The 22475-nt window shown below is 36.8% G+C and overlaps 1 protein-coding gene and 2 long non-coding RNA genes across 11 annotated transcripts; all 3 read left to right on the forward strand.

Moving 5' to 3' along the window:
- Positions 1-14539: 14539 nt before the first annotated feature.
- LOC143179259 (uncharacterized) lies at positions 14540-17235 on the forward strand. Of its 6 annotated transcripts, XR_013001935.1 has the most exons (7): positions 14540-15453; positions 15538-15559; positions 15648-15834; positions 15919-15999; positions 16078-16146; positions 16234-16807; positions 16878-17235. It is a non-coding gene; the product is annotated as an uncharacterized LOC143179259 (long non-coding RNA). The 6 variants fall into 6 exon arrangements; XR_013001937.1 differs by having other exon boundaries at positions 15538-15703; positions 15876-15999; XR_013001938.1 differs by having other exon boundaries at positions 14540-15171; positions 15538-15703; positions 15876-15999.
- Positions 17236-17879: 644 nt separating this feature from the next.
- On the forward strand, positions 17880-20215 carry LOC143179257 (uncharacterized). 4 transcript variants are annotated; one of them, XM_076378387.1, is made up of 7 exons: positions 17880-17910; positions 17992-18073; positions 18181-18461; positions 18551-18696; positions 18786-18949; positions 19130-19368; positions 20081-20215. In XM_076378387.1, exons 4-6 carry the CDS (start codon positions 18614-18616, stop codon positions 19183-19185), a joined length of 303 nt encoding a protein of 100 aa, XP_076234502.1. In that variant the 5' UTR covers positions 17880-17910; positions 17992-18073; positions 18181-18461; positions 18551-18613; the 3' UTR covers positions 19186-19368; positions 20081-20215. The 4 variants fall into 4 exon arrangements, with proteins under 4 accessions (XP_076234502.1, XP_076234500.1, XP_076234504.1 ...); XM_076378385.1 differs by lacking the exon at positions 17880-17910 and having other exon boundaries at positions 17960-18073; positions 18145-18461; XM_076378389.1 differs by lacking the exons at positions 17880-17910; positions 20081-20215 and adding an exon at positions 19451-19659 and having other exon boundaries at positions 17960-18073; positions 18145-18461.
- A 119-nt stretch (positions 20216-20334) lies between these two features.
- Positions 20335-21348, forward strand: LOC143179258 (uncharacterized). Its single transcript, XR_013001934.1, has 2 exons — positions 20335-20667; positions 20758-21348. It is a non-coding gene; the product is annotated as an uncharacterized LOC143179258 (long non-coding RNA).
- Positions 21349-22475: the final 1127 nt, after the last annotated feature.

Below are 22475 nucleotides of genomic sequence, written 5' to 3' on the forward strand. Positions count from 1 at the left end.
CGGAGAGTCCGACTGGGTGGTGGCCGATGAGGCCTTTACTAAGTTCAGATCATCCTTCGGGATGATAGGATCTCGCGATCCTGGGGGGACTCACGGATGGGGGCGAGGTCGGGCCCCCCGTCACCACATAGTCAAGGGGTACGAGTAAAGGCAGGGACTAAAAGAAACAGAGTGTTGATATGAGTTCAATGTTTTCAGCCAGATGGAGAAAGAGGAGGCAAGGGCAGACTGGGGAAACGAGAGGAGTGGAAGGAGACAGACGGAAGGAAGGGAATACAGGACTAGGAATAGGAATGGGACAAGGACGAGAGCCAAAGGAAAGGGACACCCGGTGGACAGGAAGGAACTGGAAAGGATCAGGGAAGGAAAAGGGAAGGAAGGACGCGTCAAATTAGGAGGACGGGAACGTAGATTTAATAGTAGAACGGGACAATAGATTAACAAGACGAAACTAATATTGTAACGCGGATAGATTGTTTAAAAAAAAAAAAAAGGAAAAGAGGAGAACTTTAAAAAAAAAAAAATGTACGTATGATTAGAATGCGAGATAAGCTTAGTTAAATATTGTTGCTCTTTTATGAAAAGGAGAAGAAATAAATAAATAAATACGGTATGATGAATAGACTAGATGTAGGAGATGTTAATGCTGGAATGATAGAAGGTTCGGATTGTTACCAAGGATAGAGTTAGATAACGATAGTAATGATAATGAGGAAATGACACGAAGGTGAATTGTAAATATGAAAAAAAAGGAAAAAAAGGGAAAAAAAAGAAAGACTTTTGTATGTATATAGAAGAATAATAAACAATAGAATAGGGTCACCGCGGGTGAGTGCAACACTAGGATACAGCAATATAGCAATAGTTCATAGATGGAACGAGTAGATGATTGAGAATAAAACACGTAACCAAGAGTATGCGAATAAAAGTAAGGTATAACGAGAGGTGGCTAATGGAGGGGACATATGTAAGAAGGAAGTAAGGAGGCGCATGTGTTAGTAATAAGAATGAGAGATTATATGTTGAAGAGAAGGAATTAAAATAAATAAATGGAAAGTTAAACGAGATTACTGTGTTGACGCGTCGAATGAATATACCCGGAAATAATGAATATTCGAAAAAAAAAAAAACAGAGAGAAGGAGGGATAAGATGCGTAACGGGAGGGTAGAGAGAGTTACCTGTCTTAGAGTCACACGCGTCCTTAACGAAACTGAGTCATATCTAGGCAGCAATGCCGAAGAATAGACAAGGAGTAGAGCTTGTATCCGATCCACGGGATAATCTAGAATCATAACGAACCTTTGGGAAGGCAGAGTATAGATCTAGATGATTCCCGACTCCTGCGAATCGTCCGCTCCATAGTTAAGCTGTAACAGGTGAAACATAGGAGCGGAGGAGGGTCCACGAGAATCCAGGATGAATTGTCCCATAGTTCCGCGGCAACATAGGGACGAGGAGTCTGTCCTAGAAGCTCTCTCTCTACTTGACATACGTTGCGCATCTGACATAAGAGAAATGGAGGCGGCTTCCCGTGAGAGCGGGGAGTCAAGTCCAGCTTACCTGTCCGAAAGGACATGGGGATTCCGAAAGGAAATACATTCCTGAAAAAGGGAAGAAGTACAGAGGCCGGAGATGGGGAAGGTTTACACCTCATCTCAGCACTGTAGAGTTTTCAACGAACGAGCTGCGAATTTTGAGATCGGAAGCCTCCAGGGCAACGGTAGGTAGATACAGGAACTTAGAGGAGCTAGAGCATAGGGAGTAAAAGCACGCGAGGGGGTGGGGGATGAAAGGGTGGGGAGTCGATACCGTGGGGATGAGGGGACTTAGAATTGCATATCCGTCAAAGGGAGGGGGGGAGCTTTCTGCGGCTCTGGGCATAAGGGGGGTTGGAGGGTAAAAACTTTAGGAAAAAGAGACGCGTCAAAAACACTGACGGAACTGATATCATCGATAGCTCGATCGAAAGACGCAACGTCAACTGGTCGATGAGATGATTTTGGCAAAATTCAGATGGCTCGACAACGGTGAGGGTGGGGGGTGGGGGGGGGGGGGGGAGATTAGCTAAGGGGGGAAGACACCAGAGTAGCTGGTCCTAGGTCGCGTGCACGGGGAAGTTTGTGTAACGAAGGGTAGCTTAGGGAGGCTTCGATCGAGGACAAATTCGCAGCGATTTGACGTGAGTCAAGATCGGGTTCTTCGCAGGATTCGATTGCGTCTGAGAAGTTCGGTTGGCCCAACGTCTTACACCACTCCTATACTTCGTTCACTGGGAGAACGCAGTTGTCGGTTGACGAGTTTTCGTACCCTTTGCGCAGTTCACGCCTACGCTCATTAGTTATTGGCTCTGTCACTCCCGAGCACATCCCTACCCATGAACCCCTTGTTGGGCCCTTGGAGGTCCTACCATTTCTAAAGAAAGTCACTTCTTCAAGTGTTAGCGCATAAACGGTGTGAAAGAAATTTTGAGCAAGCAAACGATATTCTTTTAGATTTTAGTTTTCTCCGAAAGTATTAATGCGGCTCTGTTAGCAAATAAAAATCTTCTTGAATATCGTCTCTGTCGACCGAAAACGTACTGGTACTAGTCAGTATTCTTACTGCGTTGCAATACCATAAACGACCCTAGATTTCCCGTGTCATAAACTACCTGGTCGCATCGAACATTTTGTAGGAAATCCAGGAAACAGTTCTACCGTTGCTGTTTCTTTATAATCAAATAAGCTGTGGATTCTTATACATTGATATCTCAATAAATATTGTTTCTTAATAGATAGAAACATTTGTTTCATTTGGACACTAGGTATACAGAGTAGAAAGAAGCAAGGCGTGTCCTTTTAGGCTCTTGAATCCTTCACCAATCTCAGTGGAAAAGTCAGTCGGGGCAATGGAAGCCATCTGCGTGAAACGACTGCGTTTTCTCAGTAAACGCAGTATAGCTACGAACAGGGAGGAACCATGGCACGAACTTCGATGAGGACGTACCCCCGGCTGAAGGCACACTCTGCATAGGCCCGGGCCAGTAAAGCAGGGGTGATCCGGAGGCTGGGGCTGAGAGTAGGAACGGGTTATTGCCTCCATGCTTCGGCGTGAAGTCGGACGTACCTAGTTTGATAGTGGCCTGGGAGTCACACCGGTGATCACTCCCCCCGTTGACAGTCAGCATAATCAGCATAATCAGCATAGGTCTGGGTTAGGTCTGGGTATATACAAAATAAAAAGAAACGATGCTAAAAATACATTTATTTAATTCATTAAACTGATTTACTTTTGCAGATCAAACCAGAGTTTACACTCGAAATATTTCGCTAGTGATTCGTACCGCTCAATGTCCCTTGCGGGCGACTTGGACCAAACCATAATAGCATTTTAAACACGCGAGAGTAAGATTTGGTATTTGCCTTCTCTCTCATCTTTCCGAAGCTACCCGAAATGATCCGAGGGGCCGAGTTCACGTACATACGGCTCGTGCAGTAGGCAGCACCGAATCTAACATTGTGTGTCAAATGCATGGATATAGGAATAGCGGAATGGAGCAATAGCCTCGGAGGGTGAAGCCGTCTTACGGGGTGCGGGCATAGGGTCACGTGGTTTCTGGGGACCCGTCGGTAATTGGTTCTAGTATAAATGCGCGAAAGTTCACTTTCGTGGTCCATAAAGGTCGCTTCCCATTGCTGTAACGGGCTTGTTCGGTCATAAATTGTGCGTGTTCGGCGAATTTTGTTCGAAAAGACGTTCCCACTAGGCGAGCATAGGTTGCTTAACGACGCTTCGAGCCACTCGAAAGGGTCGATTTTTACGAGCGTCCGAGCATGAGAGGCTTTCGGCGCAGGCAGCCACGGCTATATTTCACGTGAGCATCCGAGCATCCGAGCACACGAGCACCCGAGCACGCGAGCACGTGAACAGAGTGAACAGAGTGAAATTTGTAATTTTCAGCCTAATTTTGTATGCTATTTCTACAGATTACTTGTATACGCGCACTTATTGCGTATCGGTACGGGTTCATACATTAAAAGCAGACAAAAACATGTTAATTATTGTTGAAAGCTGCAATAATTATTGCTGGAAACTAAACAATATTTGTTCAAGATGACATAATTACAGCGCAATACCTACATAAATATGAAAGAAAGGTACTTCTCAGTCATATCTATTGCTCCATTTTTTTGAGTTTTTCCATTATTTGGAGTTTTGCTCCAAATTATTACAATAAGCGACACACTGTGGGACGGAAGACCCTACCCCTTGTGGACCGCCTGCGGTGGCGACAGCGATCGCGGAGCATGGTCGCTTTGGGTTTGCCGGGCTCGTTTGGTGATTAAGCAGATCACGGTGCAGGGTCGCTGGGTACTTCAGACCCTCCTGCTCATAGAGTTGACACTTTCCAGTGGACGGCGAACGCGCTCGCGGCCCGAACTTACAGCAATGGGAAGCGGCCTTAACGTTGCTTTCAGACACGCTATTAGTTTAGACGTTGTTAGACGGTTAGATGCTATCGCTATCGGACGCTATTATTATTATATATATATATAATATAGATGACACAACTATGCACAGCTAAAATGCTGTGTTCAACATGGCGTGGCCAGGCAAGGTTAAGGTGCCGATGAATAAGAATTATTTAGAAATTGCAAACTAATGAAAGTGTACGCAATGTGTTAAAACTTTATTTAAATTGATGAGTTAGTTGCACGTCTGTGAAAACAAGGTATTGATGTCGATAAATGACCTCAGAAATATTTTAAAATGCAACATAATGAAAATCTACTCATATTGTCAGAGTTTTAAATTCACGAATTATCTGCAAGCCTGCGAGAGAAGGTATGATACTGATGATCCGAGAATACATTGCCTGGCCACGCCAAGTTGAACACAGCATTTTAGCTGTGCATACTCGTGTCATCTTAAGTATAGTTGGAAAGCACCGAATCTTACATTACGTTACATAGTGTCGCCTTTGCACATTACTGGAAAGCACCTTTATGTATTTGCAGCTCAATTCGATTTCACATCTTTTTGTGACACAGTACCGACCTTTTCATATACTTGGCGTAACTTTTTTACTTTTTTGAAGTTTTTTGTTAGGATCTCACTTCTTTTTACAAAGATAATTTGCATAGGGAATGACCTCAGACAATTTTTAATATTATACTTTATAGAGTATAATATACAAAATGCTTTTTGTATATTTATCGTGCATAAACATCCACAGCTTAGTACTAACAACCATAAATAACACCTTTCGAAGGAAAATATGTATGTATTTTTAGCATTTCATGACCAAGCTTGCTTTTCTAATCGTAAATCATCAACAGATACCCACGTTGTGCCCTTACCCCTTACCATACTCGTGTAATGGCCATCGGCAATACTTTTACCATGGTGGAAAATCGCTGCCTTAAGTTTATAACAGTGATTTCCCATTTTTATTTTAGTAGTAGGTATTGTTTTGACGTAGAAATGTTCCACTTTTATTATTCCACTACTATTGTGATCGAACAAAAGTAATTTTGCAATAAGAATTTGTTTGGAAGCAGTTATATTGACTTTCTTCATTATGTTTGCATTTAAACTACCACAATTATTGTAAGGATCTGTCAAATTTATCCATTCTGTGAAATTCTGTTTTATTATGTCTTAAAATTCAAACGATTTTTTTAACATCTTGGGCAGTGCAAGGTGTACCACACAATTTATACTGATAGTAGTACTTGTATAATTATATTTGTTGTAATAAACATACATTTCTATCGTAATTTTTCTTCGACTATTTATTATATCAATATTTGAAATTTCTGTTCCATTAGAGAAGAGAAATTTATTAACTAGTTAATTACAAACTGAAAGCAGTTAAAACAATGAAATGATAATGTTTTAAATGATAATTCTGGCTGCAATTTGTTAGAACATATTTCGCACAAGCACGGCACAAATTTTCAAAAACTTGTGCGAAGAAGATGCTTCTCCGTTCGGTACCCTTTTACTACAAACAACCTCCCTGCCGGTGTGTCCGAAATGTCATTCGACACTTGGCAGGTTCTCTTTCTAATGACGACCACCAAGCCCTGCCGAATGATCCCGAGAGTCGACGAACGAAACATGTGTTACTTCCTTTTGGCGGAATGTATGTGTGTAACGCGTATACGTATTATGTTTACGAAAATTTGCCTGAAGAATAAAAATCATAAGAAGAATCAGAAGAAAAATCATACAATTTTCGACTGATCCATAACATGATATTACGATATCTCTGTCATAAGTTGACCGATTTTATTGAATTTGGTTTTATTGGAAAGCTCAGATGCGGTTTACATAAGAAAAATGCTTTTAAATTTAGAAAATATTGCCCGTGTGATGAGATATTAATGAAATAAGTTTCAGGTAAGGTTGGAATTGCCGATTCTCCTGTAAAGATATACGACAGCGACGGTCGACATGTATGTATATACAGGGTGTTCTTCTTCATGTACTTGACGTCGAGACGCTACCGCGTCTCTAAATTGAAAAGATAAGTAATTCGTGTTGGAGCGTAACGACACGCGGATTCTTAGCTTTATTAACCGACTGAGAGCGAGCGATCGGCGAAGCGGAATGAAATCGGTGGGATCTTATCGATAGCTAATCGAATCGCATGATAGTAATCGACTATAGATCTAGAGCGCCGAGCGAGCCCAGAGCGGGCTTTACAATTTGCCAGCGATACATATTCTAAATTTCTAAGGCTACTAAACCGAAGAATACGATAAACATAAAGAAATAATAGAAATACAATCATTCCCATCACCTTTTACATGCTAATAAAACTTTACAGTACTTAGAAACTAAACACTAGTAACATTGTACGATTATAATGTAGAATACTAGATGTATATATCTTTATTAAATGTAATAATATAATTAAATGACCACACTCGCCGTTGTACACTCGCGTCTCTGTCCCCACGCGACGCCTCTGCCCCGACACACACGCACACACACCCGCTTCCGCTCGGACTCGCTCCTGATTGGAAGGTTCCTTTCCGGAATCTTCGCCTTCACGCTGTATACCGCCAATCATCCTACAATAATGACCCATCTATAGCCTTGCCGTGCATAAATACATATATATTTATAATAATTATATTTAGACGCAAAAGTTTTGTAGTTGATGAAATTATAAATGAATTGATAAATCTAAGCATAATTAAAAGCATGTAAAATTAAATAACTTCACTTTTGAAAGTATTATTTCTTTTTGATTTTATTTGCAATAACACACTTTCTTATTCGTCAATTAGTATTTCAGTTCAATATGCTTACAAAATTGCATGCTGATTAAAACAAACCCTTCTTCCTCTTTGTAAATATATGTTTGTATCTTATGCATGTATTTGTTCTTTATAACTCATAGTATTATGTGTGTATGTATATTTTTATTAGTAGCATGTATTTATTTGAGCCTATTATTTTATTATCTACTTTATTATTTTATATTTATGAGAACTACTTCTTTGTATCAATTATTTATATAAATAATAATACAATGTTAAATTTTAGTAAAACTGAATTTATTTACATTATTTATATTATTTTTATTTTATAATAGGATTCTGTAAATTCATCAAAGAGCAACAATACTTGGACACTATTATTTATATATAAAAATATTCTGTTAGTATATATAAAAGTATTTTAAATCATTTAATGCGTTCAATATATACCAATATTATAAGCTATCTTATAGGTTCCTTGTCATTTTATCAGCTGTAAACTGTGGTCTATCCTGGAAAGGTGACTTACGAATTGCATTCATATTTTCTAAATTGGTTTTTATTGTGGAAAATCTTTCATTTTCCAAAATCACATCATTTTCCAAAATCACATCATTTTCTTCAATTAAATTTAAAAAACCACAATCATTTGTGATAAATCTTTTGCTTGCTCTACCACCATAACATTTGCATTTAAATATAATAAAACTGTTTAGTACACAAGCGAGAAATATTTTGAAAGTGTGACAGTTTTTGTAATTTGACTAAAACAATACTTTTTCTTCAACATTATCAAACACTTGTTTTCTCATTTCAGTGCAATCTATTATTGCCCAACAATTAGCATAATGCTCTTTAAATGAGTCAGGCAAAGTATGCTTGATAATCTACTTGCTTGGCCAATACACATAATTTTTTAGTGCAATTGTAAGACACTGTAAACTTTCAATAAATACTCTAATTATTGTTATGCGATGCACGCCAAATAAAACAGCCAAAGTTGAATAACTGGTACCTAGCTTCATTTTCATTAAAAATATTAATAATTTATTTTTATTATTATTTTTAATTCCCTAGATTTCAGATAGAATTGTTCAGATAGAATTGAAAAAGATATTCCACCCAAATCTACTAACTGTTCATCAGTTTCAATAGAAGAGAATCACTAGAAACCATTGTATTTTAACGAAGGGTCGTCATATGGCAAAGTGATGCAAGCAGCATCCTCTGTATTTGGTGGCAGTGGCAAATAACACGATACACTCTCATCTTTAAATATTTTAATATAATTTTTTGTTTGTGTCTCTGCATTACAAACAGTATCTTTTACATCCATATTGCACATCATTATAAAGGGGCAGACTCCTTCGGGACCTACTCCGAATCGATCTAAGCGCTGTTACGAGGAAACGGGCATTACTGGAAACATATAATTTGTACATGAGACATTTGATAATGTGGCATCTAGCGTTATCTTGTTGAATTACAAATGAGAAATGCCAAGGTATAATTGCCAAATCGCATCGTAGGAAAGTTCTGTCACGTTGTTGCTACATCAATTACAATTTTATCCATGAGTAAATCTCTACTGAATACGCCTTGAGCAGATATTTTGCTTCATATGGAATATAGAAAAGGATGGTGCGAGCGAGAAAGAAAGAGCATCACGAATGAAACAATACATATGTACCCATAATTATGAAAGTCATCTAAGTTAATTCAAACTTTAAAAACATTTTCGTATGATTACGAAACTTTCTTGTTAGATTACAATTTGTGTGAAATTGGGCCCTGAAACGAGTGGCTTTACGAAAAACATATGTGCTTATAATGTTTTGTATAATGTCAACTCCATTTACAACTTTTTGGATCCGATCTGATCCAAATTTGAATAATGCTTTTACTCATAATATACTACATGGTAGTAAATGACCTTTGAACTGACAAAATTGATACCAATAATAAATTGGCGAATTGAGTTGAGTGGTCCAATTGTAATCTGTGAAAAGGTATACGAAAATTAGAATTACTTGAAATAAAAATTAAAAAAAAAAATAAAAATCTACCAAGATATTCGAACCCGACACCTGCAGATTATGAGCGAATGCCTCATTCAGCTAAGGTACTTTCATGTAAAACTAGTGGATTAAACTACAATTTATGAAACAATTCCAATTGTTTATATATAGTAAATAAAAACTATTGAAGGAGAATGATTTGTAAACCATCTTTACTTGCTACATTTCCATCGATGCAAGGGTCACTCACACTGAACCTCTCGTACTGTTTGCAACGAGTGCAAGACGTTGCGAGTGTTCATTAGCAATGTTATTATTTATACATTTAGTGAAGAGTAAATAACATGTATCATAATATAATTACAAACACATTATAGGGATATATGTTTTTCGTAAAACCACTCGTTTCAATGCCCAATTTTGAGCAAAATGTAGTCTAACTAGGAATGTTATTATTTTGTTTATAACGTAAAAATTCAAAATTCTATTTTAGCCGTATTTTGTATTTTGGTTCATAGTATTTGCATACAAATTTGCAAAACAATCGATCAGCATGTAGTCAGTGAAAACAACGACAATATACTACTTTTTAACATATTTTTTAAAAACTGTTTACATAGGTGTATTCCTCATTCAAAAATACACAATTACAATTTCTATCATTTTGCTACACGCACTAGTTTTCGAGATATTAAACGAAATATGTTTCTCAGTCCCGACTTTGGGGGTGCTTTTCACACCCTTTACATGAATTAGAACCGATAAAAAAAATACGTGTCAAATATTTTCGGCTATTCTACAATCCTGCAAAGTTTCATCAAAATCGGAGATTTTCACCTCGCGATGTTGCCTTATTAGTAAGAATCAGAATCTCAGCCGGAGTTGGATTCATTTGAGTTTTTCTGATGGGCAGAATTGTAATATGTGCATATATATATGTGGCAACAATATGACCAGACTTTGAATACATTTTGGCAACTAAGCCTTTCTTGCGTCTGAACTCGTGTGTTCGATGAATACGCCATTCAGTTGTCAACTTCTAGATTACATTTACTGACTGGTCTGTATTTTCATCGATGCTGATGATAATATAACCAAATTGATTGAGATATATTATCAATGCTTCTAACGGCAAATCGTTGAACTATTTTTCTGTCAAAATGGGTGCACAGCGAATATTACACTTTACGCCTTCAAGAAGTGTTAAATTGAAGAAAATCGCATTTCCATGATATTGTGTTAATTCAAGGAAGGGTGGTCTGGTGTGCTATAAGTGAAAAAACCATTAAATCGTGAGATATTTGCAAAAATATTACTTCGGCAGTCATCTTGCTAGTTTACAACAGCGTCTGTTTCATGCTTAGAGTTTGTAATTTTACATTTTTCTCAACGTATAGTGTTTATTGGTATTTAAACGGACCAGACCACCCTGTGATGAAGTCTACCCGTTGGTTCTGTACCCATGAAAAATTTTTTTATACAATTGTCGAGACGTAAAGCGTAATTTGCGAAACCGTTTGTATGACTTTCTTTGCTTGTGTGAGCGCACGCGTACAGTTTACGACACAAGGAGTCTGCCCCCTTAATGTCATTCGATGCATTATATGCAAACTTCACTTGACAATTGAAATTACTAAATTGGGGAATGTTTTCAATCAAATTTGTATCTTCTTCACAATTCATAAAATCATCAACTTTTTTCAGATATTCTTGCTTCAAATGAAGTGACTGTTGACTGTCCTGTACATTCTCTTTTGACATTGAATCACAATGCACAAAGTTGTTACTTAAGTATTATGTGCAAATGTTTTTCAGATCTACTTAGCGATGTTTTAATTTTCTTTGGAGTTGGTTCTTCGGAAAATATAGTAGGATTATATCCGGGGTGTAAAGGATGTTCATATTCTGATCCTCCAAAAAAATGTAAACTGTAAATCACATGACTTGGCTTTGGTTCCCAATATACATTTAATTTACAGCAGCACAATTAATAAAATATTTGTTAGGATCGTTCAAGGGGATCTAACATCGGTCCGGATTGGGTGAGAAGGCGGATCAACCGAAAGCATTCGTATGACTTTAATTCTTTTTGTCTGTGCTGAAAAAGACAAACGATTATTAAATTCAGAACCAGGGGGCGCAGGGGCGATGAAGTCCTGGGCCTCGTTTGCTGCTGGCGGTAGTCCGACTGGTCCTATCGTCTCTAACGTCTGTAACAAAAATCGGCGGAACCGCGCCGTCTAAGTACGAGTAGCTCGCACTATATACGTCTTACTGTCTCTAGGCAACGAGCAGTCGTGCCTTTTGGAACGGGGACGCGATATCTTGCTGAATAGCGCAAGGTAGTTCAATAGACTGTATTATTGGTAGTTCTTCGCAGTGAAGAATCTGTCGGCTAGTAAGCGTATAAGAGATGAGATGGCTTCTTCTTTGCGCTCTATGCCCTGTTAGGCGGATTGCCTTGAACGAAGCTCAGTGAAAACTGTGCTGTTATACTAAAATATGTTATAATAAAAAATTTAATTTTATAATATTTTGTTCATTTAAATGACAGCTATTATACATTAGTAGTAGTTTAAACATGCAGGAATGAACTGTATTTTCGATTGAATGTACAGAAAACCTTGGCTTATACCTGCAATCCACAAGTTGCAAATAAGAATACTGAATAAAGTGTGAAATATTAAATTACACACTTGCTTGCATTCAATACAATTATATGTTGGGTGATAGATGAAGCTCGCAAGAATAAACTGCGTATTTCTGATTCAATAAAGAGGAAGTGGTGGCTTACATACATCTGCAAGCCATACCCTGTAATTAAACCATAATGAATCATGGGAAGAAAGTGTGAAATATTAAATACTAACTGGCTTGTATGCACGTACACACACGTACCTTAAATTATAAATTATACATATATACTGCAATAACAAAAATATTAGATGTACTGTTTGCTATTAAGAATTGCACTTTTATAAGCATACACCTACATATATTGTCGAAGCATAGACTTCATACCTCAATAAGGTGGAAAGGTCTAAAAATATTGATGATCTTGTAATAAAAATTTGTTCATAATTTTACAACGCGAAAGTAATTTACAAGCCATAACAAAAGCTTGGAAACAAATATTGTTCTCTTTCAATTACATTTAAAATAACGAAAATGATAACTTCTTTAATTCCATTACAGTTATTGATATAGATTGCAGACTGTGGAAACTTTAAATGATGAATCCTACACCAAATCGTATTTACGTAGCTACATGATTATACATCATAGCTCCTATAGTTGCTTTCGCATCTCTACACCATAGCTCAACAATCTGAAGCTAATTCCTCAATTTATTATAGCTACATTCAAATCTGTACACCATAGCAACGCATGCACACTGAACACTGGGACCTCAGAAACGTCGAAATTTCGCCTCTGTAAGAATTCTCTGTATAGTAAGTGACCTCTGAGGAACTAAAGTCCAATATGGTGGAACAGGCGGTACTCTCTGAATATAGTTATTCAAAATTAGGTTCTTATTTTAGAAGAGGACAAGACATTATTTTTATTACATACAATGTCGAAACAGCGTTATTATTCAAATTATAAGTAACAAAAAAAATCATAATAAATTTTATTAATTTTTATTTTTTATTTTTTATAGTATTTAATATAAGACTGTCCTCTTTCCACGCAATATTTCGTTAATATTATGACATAGTGTTGCGACGTAAATTAGGATGTCGAGGACAACGAACGCAGCTAATAGCTTTTTGTGTATAAGGCTTTATTTGTTGGCGGCGGAATGGTTAAACAAAAAGGTGCCTTTTTACTGCACATTAATCTTGTGAACATAACATTTTTAACTCTTGGATTTTGGTTACTGTTTTCAAATAGTGGAATTTGGCGTAGAAAATAAATAAAAACGTTCCCACATATCTCACGTGATATGAGAATCAAAAATACAATATATTTGTTACATTTGAAATGAAAAATTAACATAGGATATTCTAGTCAGTAACTCAAACACACTTTCACATCTCTTCTGCATCTCAATCAACGCACATGGGAAAACGGAAGAGGAACCCCATAGTTCACACACACACACATATGTATATCTTACACCCATGGCGCTGTACATATGGTAAATGATTTAAACCAATATGTGATGATTCTTCTGTTTCGCGTATTATCGTATGCAGTGATAGTGTTCATTGTCCTTCTTCCTTTTCCTCCATTGGTAACACATTTCTTCAATAATTGTACCTATGCAAATCCTGTCTTTCTTCAGAAAGCATAACAAAAAGCACTATAAACAAGTACAAATCACGGAAACTACTCAGCTACCGAAACCACACGAGAAAGCAAAATGGTTATCCCAACTCAAGCCAAGCTATCAAAGTCAGCGGTTACAGTAGTGTTGCGTGGCCCACTCGAAGATCTAGTGTTTGCAGGAACTTGGAACGTGAGTCAATGCACGTGGAACGCTAAAGCGCTCGGCTCGCGAACGCGGGCCGACTCTGTGAGCGCACGCAAAACTTCTAAATTCAAAACGAATAACTCAGTAACTCAAAACTGCAACTTTAACTATTAAAAATAAATGATTTGAACTATTCGAAGAAAAATAATGTTTTATTTAGGAATACGTCTGAAATCTTTCAGGTGTGTCTAAGGAATGAAAAATCAATGACTCTTTCATTTCCTTGTACATGCTTTTGTTCCTTACAAAAATGTTCTTGTTTTCTATGAGCCAATTACAAAGTTGTTTAGTTTTATAAGATTAATTCTAATTCGTCGTTCACAATTATTGATTTTATAATAATTAGTGTTTACATCTCTGCAATGATTTATGGTAATTTAGAGAGAGAGACAAAGCCAAGTATCAACTGTTTAAACATTCGTTTCTAAGAAAATATAATGTCAACTTTAGCTTTGCTTTCTTTTCTAGTACAATTTAAACTTAGTGCCTGGAGAGTTTACGTTGAGCGCCGCTATGGAATGAGGGCGGGACACACAACAGTAGTGTTGCGTGGCCTTCAGGGATTTTTGACTGGAACCGGGATGAGTTCATGTCCGTGGAGCGCTAAGGCACCTCTGCTTGTAAATAAATTAAACAATTTACAACTCAAACTGAACTGTTATATTTAGAACAAGAAAAGACACGTCTGATTTGGTCAAAGGACTAGGGCGAAGAGAGCGTACCAAAAATGGTTTCTTACTAAATATAATACATGTTTGTTAATTTTTGGTGTCTTAGTAACAACGAACCAATTACATAATTATATTATAATTAATAAATTCCAATTCGTTGAAACTATTGTCAGCATTTATCTTACTTTCGAGTCTTTTACATCTTGGCGCTGGATAGAATTCCTTAGAGAAGGGGGAAAAGGTGAGATTTGAATGTTTAAATAAGTGTTTCTAAGGAGATATTGATTTGTTCTTTACTCTGAAATATTCTGTCGAGTAATGTTTATAACTGGTTTCAAGCATATAAACTTATTCTAACTTCACCTTTGACACCTTCTCTATTACATTCAATTTGAACTTCGCGCCTTGAAGTTAGTGTCACAGGTTGTCACACAACAACGAAAAGTGTTTCAATGAAACAGTTTTTCAACAATTTATAACAATTAATGACATGAATTCGTAAATGTATACAAATACATGTTCCATGCAAGTAGGTATTGCTGAGCCTCCTTCTTCCCACATCCCTGTGGTAGCCAAGTTACTCGGTTCACCTGGGGTCTCACAGAGAATGCAAGTCAAAGGATGCTACAGAACACCCACGCATGTTCGCAGCTGTTACTTGCAATATACAAACATATAACTGCTATAACGGTTCAATAACATAACAACAATCATATATTAAACCAAAGTAATATAACATAGAACCAATGTCGTAAGTAAATAAACATGTGTCATTTAAATTTATCTGGAGTCGTGTAATATAAGGAGAATCTTAACCTATATTTGGAGAACAACATAGACATAAAATGCATACTCAAACTACTTAAGGAGAATCTAATCTTATACATGCTAATTTTAATTTATTCATATGGACAATTTTAAATTTATCTGGTCCTGTAGCAATTTTCACATTTAAATCATTATATATTCTGATAACCTTATATGGTCCAAGCCATGAGGAATCGAATTTTGAAGTTTTGGGTTCCTTTAATAGGTATACGTCATCTCCTACTACAGACTGCAGAGAGTTTATATTTTTATCATACAACAATTTACTTTTTTCCTTTGCCTTTTCCAGGTTTGCCGCTGCAGAAGCCTGGGTAGTAGAAATTTTGACAATTAGGTTATCTAAATAATTGACAAAGATTTGGGGGATCTCTTGATGAGCAAATTCTATTGAAATTATAGCTTTAACACCAAAAATAAGTTCATGACGGATAAAACCTGTGGCTTCATGTACGGAGGTATTGTAAGAAAATATACCAAAACGGATCCATTCATCCCAATCAGACTTGGTGCAGTAGTGCGTTAAATAATCTACGAACACACGACGTGTTTGCTCAAGGGAGCCTAACGAGATTACGGCCGAAATGCCGTGGCCGAAATACAATTTTTTGTATTTTAAATATCTTACAGAAATTTTTCATGACGCTACTATAAAAATTACTCTCTCAATCAGTTTGAATTATCCGAGGACATTCGAAACTACTAATGAATTGCTTGGCCAAAGCTATTGCAACAGTTGTTGAAGTTATATCAGGTATAGGAATGGCATCCGAATATTTAGTTAAGTTGTCCTGAAGTGTCAAAAGATAACGATTACTTTTCTTTGTCATAGGTAGAGGCCCTACAATATCTATTTGAATATTCTCAAAAGCTCTTTGAGGGGTATCTGTTATACGCATAGGTTGTTTGATTTTTGCAGAAAACATTTTGTTCCTTTGACAATTAACACAGGAACGAACGAAGTCTGAAATTTGTTTATTTATTCTAGGCCAGTGGAAATCTTCATGTATCCTTTTAAATAATTTGGCTACACCTTGATGACCTCCCACTACTGATGCATGATATTCTTGAATAATAGGGAGCCGTCTAGATGGAGATGGAGTTATAATTTCGTCAGTACAAACTGTAACATTATATTGTGGATTATCAAAAATTATTTTCAAAAGATTCTCAAGAGAATTCCATGTGATTGGCTGTAAATTATTGTTGTTCATAGCTATACTAAGTGTCCTAACATTTAGAGAATCCATTAAATGTTTAAGGGATGATAATGAAGATGCAAGATGATCAGAATTCTGTACCTCTCCAGAATCTGTTTTAGAAAATAGATGAAAAATGTGATGTTTTCCATCCGGAAATACCATTGCATTTCCCGCATGAATTTCATAAGATTGAATTTGACTAATGGAGAACTTTCCTCGTAATAATAAATCTTCACTGGTTTGTGAAATAGTCTGACAATCAGCGAGAAGGAAATGAACAAGATGGTCTCTACGCATATAAAGATAATCTTACTATAAATGATATTAGGAAGGTTGAAAGGATGAGGTGTCTGTATTTGTGTAGGTGTATTCATTGTTAAGACTCTAATTTCATTATTGGTAGCTGTTGTAGATGCAATATTTTTTCCAGGAAACATCATTACGGACGATCGTGACTTGTTCCTTAACAACTGTGTCGGTGTTACCTCATCTGGCGAAACAATCCTGGGCCGCTGAACCTGTGCCTCAACAATCGTTGGGAAAAATACAGTCTGCTCAGGTCCCGGCACGACACAGTGTAAGATGCCGTTGTTGTCAACTTGATGCGGGGTGTTATTAAAAATCTTTCTGATAACCGTCTGACTACCGTTTTCAGACTGTGTCTCCCTTAACACAGAGAGCGATCCTCCATCCTCTATAGTAACATTATTTCCAATTTCTGTACAATTACTATTAAACTTAGCTTTATCTTTATCAATAAACTTTCCATATGTGAGAAAAATAGCAGCCACCATTTGTTCATTTTTGTCTTCTGTAGGTTTGTCTTTGTCTGTATCCTCTTTCTCTTCGGAATCCATAGCAGGCAAATCGTTGGCGCCCACGACAACCCCCTGCACACTCCTTGGAGAAAAAGCGTCAGTATGTCTGGGTTGTTGTATCTGAGTAAGAGAAGCCTGACTGTCTTTGATAGAAACTGGAGGGTTGCGCGATAGTGCATCTGCGTTAAGATTGATTTTCCCGGGTTTATAGATTATATTATAGTCATACTCGTTTAATTTGATTCTCCATCTCATTATACGAGAAATAGGGTCTTTCACGTTATGTAACCAGACTAACGGTCTATGATCTGTTAATAGGGCAAACTTTTGGCCATACAGATATGGCCGGAAATGTTCAACCACATAAACTACCGCGAGTAACTCTTTTTCGATAGTAGAATACTTAATTTCAGCATCGTTAAGTGTCCTCGACGCATATGCAATGGGAAGATCTTTTCCGATTTGACCTTAACACGGCTCTGAGAGCAAAATTAAAGGCGTCAGTTCTAACAAGGAAGGGCTGTTTAAAATTTGGAAACTGTAACAATGGTTTTGAACAAATAATATCACGCAAGTGTTTAAAAGCTGAGTAAGCATCATCATTCCAAACGAAAGGAATATTAGCTTTTAATAATCGTGTTAAAGGTTTGGCAATCTTTGTCATTTCAAGGATGAAGCGCCTATAATAGCCGACAAACCCTAAAAATTGTTTGATGTTTTTCCTAGTTTTCGGAATGGGGAATAATTTTACAGCTTCAACTTTGGCGGGATCAAGTTTAATTCCTTCGGCTGAGATGATATGACCTAGGTAAGAGATTTCTCGTCGAAGAAACTGACACTTTTCAGGCTGTAACATTAACCCTACATCTTTCAATCTAGCTAAAAGATTTTTTAGTTTCTGTGTGTTTTTCCAAGGAATTGGCGTAAATGACAATATCTTCCATGTAAACAAACAATTCAACCCCCTGTAAGCCTGAGAGAACTAAATCCATACACCTTTGGAAGGTTGCTGGGGCATTTTTAAGACCGAAGGGCATTTTATTAAATTCAAAATGCCCATTAGGTGTAGAAAAAGCAGTCTTTACCTTTGAATTTTAATGCACTGGAATTTGATGGAAACCTGAGATAAGATCAAGAGTAGTAAAATACTTTGCTGCGCCAAGTTGATCGAGAATATCTATTATGTTAGGAAGCGGGTAAGCATCACTTATCGTCTTATCATTAAGTTTCCTATAATCAATAACCATGCGCCATCGAGGTTTACCCATAGAATCCGTCTTTTTAGGAACCACCCAAACTGGGGAATTATAAGGAGAGGTAGATGGTTTAATAACATTATTCTTCAACAATGATTCCACCTGCTTTGTCATTTCCTCCTTGTGAATTAGGGGAAATCGATATTGTTTTGTGTTTATCGGAGCCTCATCTACAGTTATTATTAACTGTTGTATTATATTTGTTGAACTTAATTGAGCCGTTGGCAAATGAAACTGATATGGAAATTTCTTCAAAATTTTCAGTATACTGGCTTATTCGACATCGTTAAGGATTTTCAAATCTAATACTTTAATCAATTTAACAAATCTATTGGCATCAGCCCTAGATTGTTCTATGCCAGGATTTCCTGTTCGAGCTGAACGCGGTGCAGGAGAAAGCTCAGAAAATTCTTCAAACTCAACCAGAGGTACATTTAGGTTAACGTAATTAGGGGTAGTATTGATTGCGAATATTTTAGCAAACCCATTCTTTTGTGTCACTAACGCTTCCCCTACATAAATGCCTGTTTCTGCAGTGAACTGTCTTACATAACCCTCTTTCTCCTCAATGTTTTTTATTGGAATAGTGATAAGAGTTTTTATTCTAGGAGCCAATTTAAACGAAGTGGGTGAACGGAGGAGAACCCTTGTATTGCGAAACTGAAGACTATTTAATATTTTATCGTTAAAAGTTAAAATTGCTTGTTGCTTCTCTAAGAATGGAATTCCTAAAATTCCCTTTTCTGAGATTGGAAAATTCTCATTTACTTACTGGAAGTGAACGTCGATGTCTCGAATAGAGATAACTACTTCACCACAAGTATTAATATTTCCTGAATCAATACCAGTAAGTTGATATGTAACTTTAGGATTTACTTTCAAAGTGGAAATTTCACTCTTTCGTTTGATTAAGTTTAATTGTGAACCAGTGTCAATAAGGAAACTAGCAGTCCCTCTACAGAATGAACTGTGTTCTAAATCAAGAACTGGTAATTAACCTATACTTTTTACATCGAACTGGAACCTGTTTCGTTGAGTTGAGAGCTTGCAATCAAAGGTTCGCCCCGTGTCACACCCTTCCGCGGAGCTATCTGAGAGTTTAAATATTGAGGTTTTGTGATAGTGTTTGAAGTTAATTGTGCTTGTGAAGAAAAATTATTATTCTGTTTTTTAAAATAACGCGATTCGTCATAACCGGTTTTCCTACAGAATTTGCATCTGATCCAGTTATAATTCAATTTATTCAAATTCCTCTCATTATTTTGGCGACAGTTATTACGAAAGTGTCCTTTTTGGTTACACTTAAAGCATTGAATTTCTCCGGCGTTAATTGTAAAAACTTTAACATCTCAAATTATAGGTCGAGTAGATAAAACTTGATTTGATTGTTCTTCACCTGGTTCTCGTCCTAATTCGCACGCAATTTTTGCGATTTCCTCAAAATCTTCCGCTCGTTCTTTAAGAAAATGTAATCTCAAAGATTGGTCTCGTAGACCCTGTTTAAAATTAGTTACAGCTTCCTGATTTAATAAAGTTATTACAACTTTCAATTGTTCCAGATTAAATTTATCTTTGGCCGCTGGTAATCCTCGATTTAAAATTTTACGAACCCTAGCTACATAAAAGGCCAACGTTTTCTGGATACCCTGTCGCAGTCCTCTCAATTCACCATGAATTTGACTAATATCAAATGCGGAATCATAGACCTTCTTGAGCAGATTAACGAGTCCGTCAACAGCTTTCGGTTCTTCCCGATTTGATATCAACATGTCTGCCTGTCCTATTATCTTATTTCGAATTATGGTAAGAAGAATGACGCGATCAGAAGATTTAACTTGTGAATTAATTTTTTAACATATTTTAATAAATTTGAAAAATGACGAGGAATCTCTATCAAATTGCGGAATGATATTCGATGATATACGTATAGGAAAATACGAAGATTCCGCAGTTTCTTTTGACGCCGGTTTATCAACCGTTTCAGAACGAAGTAACTCTCCACTTAAACTAACTACATCAACTGCACTTGAATTACTTGTTCGGGGTGATGAAACATTAAGCGAATTCAATTGCAACATGTTATTCGGAGTCTGCTGCTCAAGCTTATCTACTAATATATCCTCGACTTCAAAATTTTGAATTTGCGGTAATAACGACTTACGACTTCGCTCGCTTAGACTTCATAGATCTGCGCAACATTTTGATATTTTCGCGACTAACTTTAACTATGTTTCAGGACGAATAAAATATAATAAGAACAAATTCACTTTGTTAAAACTAAGAACAGTAACTCCGAACTATTAACTATTTCTAATATGTAACTCGCCGAATCAGATGAGATGAAATTTTTGAAATCCAGCACGCTCAGTCTCTCATCCAACTCCTGGCCCCACGAAGATTGCTGAATCCAGAATCCACGAAGTCCTTATTATTCGATGTTCCGAGAGATGTTTCCAATCGTCCAATAGTCCTCACGAGCCGGCGAATCCGAAGACTGAGATTTCCTTTTCAGCCTTGCGTATCCCACCGCTGTCACCAAAATTTGTTGCGTGGCCATCAGGGATTTTTGACTGGAACCGGGATGAGTTCATGCCCGTGGAGCGCTAAGGCACTCTGCTCGTAAATAAATTAAACAATTTACAACTCAAACTGAATTGTTATATTTAGAACAAGGAAAGACACGTCTGATCTGAGCAAAGGACTGGGGCGAAGGCAGCGTACCAAAAATGGTTTCTCACTAAATCTAATATATTTTTGTTAATTTTTGGTATCTTAGTAACAAGGAACCAATTACATAATTATATTATAATTAATAAATTCCAATTCATTGAAACTATCGTCAGCATTTATCGATTTCTTACTTTCGAGTCTTTTACATCTTGGCACTGGATATAATTCCTTAGAGAAGGGGGAAAAGGGTGAGATTTGAATGTTTAAATAAGTGTTTCTAAGGAGATATTGATTTATTCTATACTCTGAAATATTCTGTCGAGTAATGTTTATAACTGCTTTCAAGCATATAAACTTATTCCAACTTCACCTTTGACGCCTTCTCTATTACTTACGTCCGTGTCTATTACATTCAATTTGAACTTCGCGACTTGAAGTTAGTGTCACACGTTGTCACACAACAGTATGTAGCGGATAAAATGGAAGGGTATATTAACTCTGAGCGTCGTTTTTGCGTATGACACGTGTTCTCTGTATATCTTTCGTTCCAGCTACAATATGTAATTACAATATTTAAACCTTAAACTCTAAACTTAATCTAGAACGTAAACTTACTAACTTATGCTATAGCTATCTCTAGTGACTACATTTCACAGGTTGTTGTGTGACAACGTGTGACACTAACCTCAAGGCGCGAAGTTCAAATTGAATGTAATAGAGAAGGCGTCAAAAGTGAAGTTGGAATAAGTTTATATGCTTGAAACCAGTTATAAACATTACTCTACAGAATATTTCAGAGTAAAGAATAAATCAATATCTCCTTAGAAACACTTATTTAAACATTCAAATCTCACCTTTTTCCCCTTCTCTAAGGAATTCTATCCAGCGCCAAGATGTAAAAGACTCGAAAGCTAGAAATCGATAAATGCTGACGATAGTTTTAACGAATTGGAGTTTATTAATTATAATATAATTATGTAATTGGTTCCTTGTTACTAAGATACCAAAAATTAACAAAACATGTATAAAAATTTAGCGAGAAACCATTTTGGTACGCTCTCTTCGTCCCAGTCCTGTGAACTGATAAGACGTGTTTTCCCTTGGTTCAAATACGACAGTTTAGTTTGAGTTTAAATTTGTTTCATTTCTTTACGAGCAGAATGCTTTAGCGCTCCACGGGCACGAATCCTTCCCGGGTCCAAATAAAAATCCCTGAAGGCCACGCAACTGAATCCTAAATTTGACAGTCTTTTCTCTCGTATAGGTTCTAGGTTCAGTCTCTGA

The sequence above is a fragment of the Calliopsis andreniformis genome, chromosome 5 (assembly GCF_051401765.1).
Source record: "Calliopsis andreniformis isolate RMS-2024a chromosome 5, iyCalAndr_principal, whole genome shotgun sequence".
Taxonomy (NCBI): Eukaryota; Metazoa; Arthropoda; class Insecta; order Hymenoptera; family Andrenidae; genus Calliopsis; species Calliopsis andreniformis.

What these genes read in the sequence shown, in the direction of transcription:
- LOC143179257 (XM_076378387.1), top strand. Translation starts at nt 18,614, where the DNA reads ATGATTCCACCTGCTTTGTCATTTCCTCCTTGTGAATTAGGGGAAATC. An exon ending in TTATCGGAGCCTCATCTACA is followed by an intron (nt 18,697 to 18,785) that starts GTTATTATTAAC and finishes CAAAATTTTCAG; the next exon opens with TATACTGGCTTATTCGACAT. An exon ending in TTCTTCAAACTCAACCAGAG is followed by an intron (nt 18,950 to 19,129) that starts GTACATTTAGGT and finishes TTTTTATTCTAG; the next exon opens with GAGCCAATTTAAACGAAGTG.